The sequence below is a fragment of the Cebus imitator genome, unplaced genomic scaffold, assembly GCF_001604975.1.
Source record: "Cebus imitator isolate Cc_AM_T3 unplaced genomic scaffold, Cebus_imitator-1.0 Scaffold92, whole genome shotgun sequence".
Lineage (NCBI taxonomy): Eukaryota > Metazoa > Chordata > Mammalia > Primates > Cebidae > Cebus > Cebus imitator.
In genome coordinates, this window is record NW_016107407.1 from 10,663,400 (window position 1) to 10,673,013 (window position 9,614).

General features: G+C 35.6%; 1 protein-coding gene across 2 annotated transcripts in view; it reads right to left on the bottom strand.

Moving 5' to 3' along the window:
• Positions 1–6,925: 6,925 nt before the first annotated feature.
• THNSL1 (threonine synthase like 1) overlaps positions 6,926–9,614 on the bottom strand; it is a 10,314-nt gene continuing 7,625 nt past the window's right edge. For both annotated transcript variants that reach the window (XM_017535523.2, XM_017535521.2), the window contains exon 3: positions 6,926–9,281. In XM_017535523.2, coding sequence (XP_017391012.1) covers positions 7,002–9,233 — 2,232 coding nt within the window. In that variant the 5' untranslated portion in view covers positions 9,234–9,281 and the 3' untranslated portion in view covers positions 6,926–7,001. The remainder of the gene's footprint in view (positions 9,282–9,614) is intronic.

Genomic DNA, 9,614 nt, shown 5'->3' on the forward strand with positions numbered 1-9,614 from the left:
AAAAAAAAAAAAAAAAAAAAAAAAAAATAAAATAAAAAAAAAGACTTTTGTGTCCATGAAGCAAGAACCGAAAGCAATTTAAAAATTTCAGAGGACAAAAAACAAAAAGAACTAAAAATGTAATTTATAATAGAAAAGTTAACACATATAAGCCCAGAAAGTGGAATACCTCCCCAAAAAGATAAATGGATGAATTTAAAGACAGAAAAAGAAATGGAACATGGGGAATAGAATTTCTAGAGATTAGAGGATGTTTCAGTTATTTAATATTTTATAACAAACCACCCCAACTTAGTGGATTAAAACAATTTATTTCTCAATATTCTATGGGTTGACTGGGCTCGGCTTAACACGTCTTCTGTTCTCTTGTTTAGGGCAGTCACATAGATACACTCACCTGGTAACTTGGCCAGGGTTCAATAGTCCAAGATGCCTTTTCACCCTCTAAGGCCTCTTTCCACATGGCCTTTCATTATGGGGTAATCTGCTCCAAGTATCTTTACAGAAGAAAAAGAAAAAAGTAGAAGTGTCTAACACCCTTATGACCTGGCCTTGAAATCCCATATAACTTCTGCCACTTTCTATTAATCAAAGCAAGTCACAAGATCAGCCCAGATTCAAGGGAAAGAAATATGGACTTCATTTGTTGATGTGAGGAACAGCATGCACATAAGGTTTGGGAAGTATCATTGGGCAATTTATTTATTTATTTATTATTTTTGAGACAGAGTCTCACTCTGTCGCCCAGGCTGGAGTGCAGTCTCTGCCTCCCAGATTCAAATAATTATCTTGCCTCAGCCCCCCGAGTAGCTAGGATTGCAGGTGCCCACCACCATGCCCAGTTAATTTTTGTATTATTAGTAGAGATGGTGTTTCAACATGTTGGCCAGACTGGCCAACTCCTGACCTCAGGTGATCCACCTGCCTCCACCTCCCAAAGTGCTGGGATTACAAGTATGAGCCACTGTACCTGGCCAAGCACTATCATTAGAATCAATCTTCCACACTACACAGGATCATGTTAAGATGTCCAAAACCCCTCAAATAGGAGTTTGAGAAGAAAAGAAAAGAAAGAAACTATAAGATATGAATAAGAAATTCAAAAGAAAGTTTTATTACAATTATCAAAACTGAAGGACATGAATTTCCATATTTAGAAAGCCCATCAAAGTGCTCCAGCAGCAAAACAAATAAGCACAAAGACCTATATGAGTAAATACTGCCATGAAATATTAGAACCCTGACCATAAAGAGAAGATCCTAAAAGCTTCTACAAGAGAGGAAAAAAAAGGGTTACATTTTAAAGATCAAAATCATAATAACATTAGGCTTATCAAAAACAATAAGAGAACCTAGAAGATGGTGGAACAATACCATCAAATTTCTGAGGAAAAAAATTACTTGCAACCTAGAATTCTATGCACAGCAAAACTATTCATCTAGTCTGAAATGGAATAAAGAACATTGTTAGACAAGAAATTTCTAAAAGAATTAAAATCACATGCTAAAATCACAACATTATCATAGGAAGCTATTGGAGAATGTGTTCTACCAAAATTGTGGAATAAACCAAGAAAGAGGAAGAAATTGGATCCCCTCAGGAGAAAGTTGGAAGAACAATGAGAATAGAAAGGAAAGGTGACTAGAGAGACCCTATAGGATAATCTCCCTACAAATCAGCCAGACTGCCTTAAAACAGAAAAACAGAGCACTCAAGAGGGGAAATTTTCAAGAAAAAGATAAAATCATTAGATTACCTAATGAATTTATGGTCATTGACATTTGTGCATCTGGCAGAAAGTTTGGAGATGAACTTGTTCCACATACATAAAGTTAAGCAAATGGAGTACACACAATTATTAACTCCAAAAAAAAAAAACAAAACAAAACCAAAAATTATAGCATACTATGTAATCCAAATGTGGGTAATAGTCATAATAAGGCAAACAGTACTTCTAACCTAATCCAAAATTACAATATATTAGAAGATGGGAGGTAAGGAAATGAGAGGATAATGGGACAGGACAGTGAGAGCAGGAAAAGTAAACATTTAACTTTTATAGAAAAATGTCAGTACATAATATCTAAAGCCAAAGTTCAAAATAGTAGTTATCATGTGTTATCAAAAAATATGGAGGGAAAAATGCCAGCAGAAACTGTTGATTTGAGAGTAATTACCTCTGGGGAGTGGATACTACCTGTTTTACATTTTAGCTTTATAAAACTATTTGACTTTTTAAATTATACATAACTTTGTGTTCTAAATGTAACACAAGTTTCCACTGGTGGGAATATAAATGGTCCATCTGCTGTAATAACTCTCTTTGAATAAGAGAGTTGTTCAAAAAAATTTAAAAATAGACTTACAATATGATCCAGCAACTCTGCTTCTGAGTATATGACCAAAAGAATTGAAAGCAGGGTCTAGAAAGCACGGTTGTGTTAGTGTCTGTACACCCACACACATAGCAACATGATCCACAATAGCCAAAATGTGGAAACAACTCAAACATCCACAGGCAGATACATGGATAAACAAAATATGACACAACAAGGATTGCAAACCTGTGCCATGTGCTGCCAAGCAACCCCCAAATGGTATTTTTTACATACCTTCTGAAGAAAACCTATTGGTGAGCACATAGTTATAAATTAAGTTTTAATGTCATCAGAAACACAGATGTCTAATTTAGTTTGAAATAAAATTAAGTCATTAAAAATTAACATGTTTATATTTGTGCTTTAAGAGCACCAAGACGATTGTTTGTGGTTGTGATTACTTTTTTTTAACTTCTAATTGTTCAAAATGGTTCCTAAGGACTTTTTTAATTTCAGTATTTCTCATGAGCTTTGGAATATCTAATTCAAATTGTCCGTTTTGAAAATTAGTAATAAGGCATATGCTTAAAAAATCCCTTGTAAAGATACTATTAAATTTATGATTAGATGGTATTGAATTGACTCATTTTAAAATTCATTCACCAAATATGAGAATTTGTTCATTAAAAATAATCCATTGTGAATTTAAAGTCATAAACTCCCGATAGCTGTAAATGAAACTTGTCATTAGCAATTCTGCATTTTATAGACCACTACAATATCAATAAAGTCTATAACAACCTAAAAAAATAATGCTACATCTGTGACTAAACTCATCATAAGTACATCACAAAGCCATGATTTCTCAGAACAGTTGTTAGTACCAATTAGATGAAACCCTAACTCAGAACTAAGAAACAGACAGAGTTCTGATTTTAAAAGGAAAAGCAGGTAATCTGACTACACCATCCTTCTATGAAGCAATCCCAACTTTTGATGTAGGATTATGATCAAAATATTGCCAGTTGATCAAAGTATTGCCAGACATCAGTTACACTGATTTAGTTGCTTGCATTTGACATGTCCCTTTCCCACAACATTAGCAACTTCTTGGCTTGGCTTTTTTGAGTCAGAAAAGCATATCTGTTTTTGAGGAAGGCTGTTTGTTTTTAACATAAAAGTTTCAAACTTAGAAGAACTAATGATTTTAGTGGTTGGAGTACATAAATGAGGCCTACACAAGCATCTTTTTCATATGTAGATTGCATGCATTTTCCTGGATAGGGAGAAAAACAGTACTGTTTCCATGGGTTTGAAGTTCACATGAAAACAGGTACTTTATGATTTTTTTAAACTAACCTTAAGTAGTCTGAATTATGTTTATAAATGAATTAAAACAATATTTGCCATCGATGATTATTTTTGAAAATGAATTACTATTAAAACTAAAACTTCATATAAAACAATGTATTGTCTTCTAAACTATTTTGATGAAAACGTTTAATAATTTCCATATATAACTTAAAAATCTCATTTTTCTCAAATATCTTACAAATTCACTATATTTAATTTCAGATGGTGAAAGCTATAACCATAGCCTGAAAATTTATCAATTTTCATTTCATAAACTCATTTTTAATGTTGACATAAAAATGGTTTTACATGCTATTGAGTCACAAATATTAAGAAATTGACACTAACCTTCAATACAAATTTTGAAAATCAGTGTATCTATTGGATACAAAAACAGATAAAAATTAGACAAATGTCCAGTAATGGATAGATTATGGTGTTCATAAAAGTAGAATACTATTTAGTAGTACAATTCCAATGAATTGTGGCTTCATTCACCTGGATGAATGAATTTGGAAGCCTCTGAGCAAAAAGAAATAGGTCATGGATAACACATGAAATATGATTCCATTTATATAAAATTCAAAGAGTCAAAACTAAACAATGCAGAACTATGAGAAAGGGAATGAATAACAAAGAATTTATGATAGTAGTTACCTCTGGAAGAGAAAAGTGAATGCAATCAATCAAAGAGGAGCCAAAGGTGAGTCATGTTCTATCGAGTGAGGTGGTGAGTACTCAGGTATTTAATGCTTATCCTTAAACTTTGCATATATTTTACACTCTGGAGAAAAAGAAAGACAAGAAAGTGGAGACCATATATGTAAATAACTCTGTGAAGAGCTTTATCTTGTTTGGTGAATGAAGAAGCACAGATGGGAAAATGAGGATGTTTAAAGAGATTTTGTTCTTATGCCAAAGTACAAAAAGAGACACTCTAAATGCCACAGAAAGGTTACACAGGAGGGGAGAAGTTGAAGAACAAGAAGGTACCTGATGACACGTGCCATTCAAGTAGGCTGAAGGGAATAGGATTCGAGGCACACCTAAAGAGACTGGCCTTTGAAAAGAGAAGGAATGCCACCCAATTCAATCAAAGGAGAGCGAAAAGAGACAGAAATGGGTGCAGCAAACATATACATGTGATCATAGGATGCCTGAGTGTCTTATGTGTGGTTACTTGTTCCTCTAGAATGAAGCAAAGTTATTAGCTGAGAGTGAAGGGCCAGAGTTGGTTTTGAGAAAAACTGAAGACATGAAGTAATTGTTTTGGCCAGTAAAAGAATATGCTGTCCACAAATAAATGCAGGTGAACTCCTGGGCATTTCATCTTCCCTGTTTCTTCTGCCTCTGTTAGAATGTTTTCCCCTTCCTTTTCACCTAGAAAATCTTCCCATCCTTCAAGACTCATCTTAGGTTCTAGGTCCTTTGTGAAACCTTTTCTGACTATCTCATAGCAATTCCTTCCTCTTAAATATGACTGCACTTAGCTGTATCATTCATTTTCCATTTATTGACATACCATATTACAATAACTCTTGCTTGTACAAGATTTTTGTGTTGTCTTGTTAACTACAGTTCTCGAAGGCAGAAATCATCCATTTTTTTTCTTTTTTTTTCGATAGTTTCACTCTGTTCCCCAGGCTGGAGTGCAGTGCTGTGATCTCAGCTCACTACAACCTCCACTTCCTGGTTTCACGTGACTTTTGGTCCCAGCTTCCTGAGTAGCCACCCATGCCCAGCTAATTGTTTTGTATTTCTCATAGACACAGAGTTTTGCAAGGCTGGTCTCAAACTCTTGGCCTCAGGTTATCCGCCCTCCTCGACCTCCCAAAGTGCTGGGATTACAGGTATGAGCCACTGCATCCGGCCAGAAATCATGTCTTTTTCAAACACTGTTCCTCTCACTTTCAGAAAAATAATGCATTCTTATGTACATAGTGAATATTTAGATGCAGTTTCTAAATATATCATCTACTGAAATATCCTTAAATGATGAAATAATGAAGACATACATGAATAAACAGAACTTTGCATCTTCCACTTTTTTCCTATAGCCGCTCCTGGTTTTCAATTTTCAGCTTTAGAACCTCTTTTTTAAAAGCTAAGCCAGAGATCTGGTGTTAATATATAACTGGTTTAATTTAAATTTTTTAAAACAAATTTCTCTTGCTTATTAAACTATTAAAATGTTTCCCTCATTACCAACTTTCAGTATATTTCTTCATGGAGGCTGTTCTCCCAGAAAATGAAACTGAATGTTATCAAAGACAAATTATGTTAGGAATGCCATCTTGTGGTTGACAGTAGTCCATTACACTAATTTGTCCTGACAATCTTTAATTCAGAAAGAAAACATCCAATAAATTCACAAACGTAAGTCATGGTTAAAATGTATTACTACAAGGGAATACAAATTAGCCTATCAGTCGTGCGTGGTTTCAGATGCCAGAAAAAGACAATGTTCATTGAAGAGACAGACAACAAATTACCTAAGAATCTATTCGATTCCAAATAATATAGGGAAACTGCTGTCTACAAATATATCATTAAAACAACTCAAATACTCTTAATTTTGGAAAGCTTTCCTCTTGAAATAATTTTATTTCTGTATTCACTTCTAAGCAGTTCTGCTTATTCTTTCATCCTGGATTTCAGCTACGTCTTGATTTTCAAACTTCATCACCCTAACCATAAACACGCAAAAGAGTGAAGGACAGAGTATATATTTAATTTGGACAGTCTAAGATACACATAATTAGTTGTAGTCCAAAATGGAATTTGAGAAGGGTTCAAAACACTGGCCCTGTCCGTGTGTGGTGGCTCACACCTGTAATCCTAGCACTTTGGGGGGCCGAGGTGGGTGGATCACCTGAGGTCAGGGATTCGAGACCAGCCTGGCCAACATGACAAAACCCCATCTCTACTAAAAATACAAAAATTAGCCAGGTGTGGTGGCACATGCCTGTAATCTCAGCTACTCAGGAGGCTGAAGCAGGAGAATTGTTTGAACTTGGGAGGTGGAGGTTGCAGGGAGCTGAAACTGTGCCACTGCACTCCAGCCTGGGCGACAGAGTGAGACTCATGACCACAAGGCAAAGCATGATAGCTCAAAGTCCGTGCACTGTGTTACCTTCTGTCACTCTAAAGATCTGAGGAGGTACAGTGCAGGTATAATGTCAGTCCTAGAGATCAGACTACTGAAATTCTAGCAGGTAACAGAGAGATATTTACATAAAAGACAAAACGTGACTGTACTCCAAATCAGCATTTGAGATTTATTATTGCATGCTTATAGCCAGAAAAAAAAATTTTTACTCAGGAAACTTTTACATGAATTGATTTTGGATAAGTTTCTCTACATGATTCTTCAAGATATTCACATCAGCTGCACAAACCTGGTACTCCATCTTCTCTTGCTGTTTTGTTCTCTCTAATAAAGCCTCATGAAGTGGAGGTAATGCATTGTATGAACCCAGTAAATAGAGCTGACTTGATGAAGTCTCATTGATTTCTTTAATCTTTAAAGCCTGCATGATAGCAGGTGCAAACTTTGAGTAATGAGCTGTAGATGAGATAATCACTGGGCAAGTTTTGTCTTGCACCCTGTCTGCAACCACTTTTGCAACAGCAGTGTGTGGATCCAAAATATACCCTGAACTATTATAGGTGGAGTTAATAGCTGCTAGGCACTCTCCCTCCGAGCACCAGTCAGCTACAAAATCTTGCTGAAGTTTCTCAACTAGAACCTTTTCTAACTGGAAGTGATGCTGATTTTCTAATTGATAAAATAATTTTGTCATTAGTTGTCCATCTTTATTAGCCATCAAGTATAAATGTCGTTCTAGGTTTGAAGATTTGAGAATATCTATTGATGGTGAAAAGGTCTGTGCCAATTTTCTTTCTCTTAGATCATAATGTCCTGTTTTTATAAAATCAGTCAAAACACGGTTCTGATTAGAGGCACAGATAAATTTCCGAATCGGGATTCCCATCATTTTGGCATACACTGCTGCTAATATGTTGCCAAAGTTTCCTGTGGGAACACAGACATCGACTGGGCTTCCGAAAGAAATAAATCCTTGACTGACAAGGTCAAGATATGCAGAAGCATGATAAACTACCTGCGGAAGGAGTCGGCCCCAGTTTATGGAATTAGCTGAACTTAAGATTGTTCCATATTCCACAGTAAGAAAGCCAGTATAATCAGAATCGTTAAAAATTCTTTTTATAGCTGTCTGGCAAAAATCAAAATCTGACTCGACACCTACTGCCCATCCATTTTCTCTCTGACTGCTGATTATTTGTGCTTTTTGAAAATCACTTACTCCATTCTCAGGAAAAAATGTGACCACAGCTATCCTTTGCTTATCATTCTCATTAAGATGACTAAAACCATTTAAGACTGCACTCCCTGTGTCTCCTGAAGTAGCTACAAGTATCATATAATTGCAACTTGAAGGGATACAGTGCGCAAAAATATGAGGCATAAGCTGTAAAGACAAATCTTTAAATGATCCGGTTGGTCCATGAAACAACTCCAGGATGAACTGGTTGCCTGAAAGGTGCCTGACAGGAGCAATTTTTGAGCAGGCAAAGTTTTCCCCATAAGCAGTTTCAATCATTTCTCCCAACCTGGCAGCAGGTATGTCTGCAGGATGGATACATCTTTCCAACATTATCTGTGCTCTTTCTATGTAGGTTGCTCCTACTAGACTTTTCCACTCCCCACAGCTTAATTTTGGAAACTCCTTCGCAGGAACAAAGAGTCCACCATCCGAAGCCAACCCCTCAATCACAGCTTCACTGAAGAATTTTGCTGAAACCTTCTGTTCACAGTCTTTAGGCCAAACGTGTCTTGTTGAAATGAATGTTTCTGAGTCCACATCTTGGTATCTTTTAATTGCATTGAGCACTTTGTCAGCTACCTCCTCTGGGGAAGCCCCACTTTCACAGACAACACGAGCATCATACCATTTCTTATAATACTGTCTTCTAAATTTAAGTAAGTCTTTCATAGATGTTCCAGAATTCTGACCTACAATCCTACCTATCTTCATTAATTTTAGACGATGAATTATATCTATTAGAGGTACATCCAGGTATACAATTATTCCATTTTTCTTCAGATGCCACATGCTAGCATCATGCATTGGATTGGACCCAGTAAGGGAAATCACACTTCCAGATGCAGAGAAGTTTAACACAGCTTTTCCTTCCTCTTCTAAAAATTGCTCATTACCAACATCCTGTAATTTTTCAGAAACACTCATATTCCAGGTTTTTTCAAGGATATCATCATCCACATCTATGACACAACAACCTAGTTTATGACCTATTATTCTGCCTACTGTTGTTTTCCCAGCACCAGGAGGTCCCATTAGGATAATATTTTTGTCTCCAACAAGAGAGTGAGTTGAATACCATGACTTCCTTAATTCCGCAAGTGCAAAGGTTCTTGAAAGAAATCGATGTGCATGTTTATCCGTTTTAACATGTATTCTAGAAAAACATTTCTGTGTTATCTTTTTCAGATGCTGACATCGGTTAAAGTGGAGCATTCTCTTTTCACTTTTCTGCCCAAGACAACCTAAAAAATGGCTTTAGCCCTTTTCAAAACACAAAACAAACAAAAAACAACAAAAGATAATTTGGTTACTAATTTCAGTAGACTGTTAAAATCCTAACAGGATTGAATATAACCATGCCTATGATAGGTACATAAACTGTTAAAAAATCTTCCAAACTTATGGAATTAATTTAAAAAGTATTTCAACCCAAGTTCTTATATATTGCATATTATCCTTTTAAATTATATCTTTAAAATCTCAAGACACTGAAAAATCAAAACTTTGATAAATTTTGTAACTATAAACAACAGAAACTTTTAGTCACAAAATACCAGATTGTAGACACTTTTAAAAGTGTGTGTGTGTGTGTGT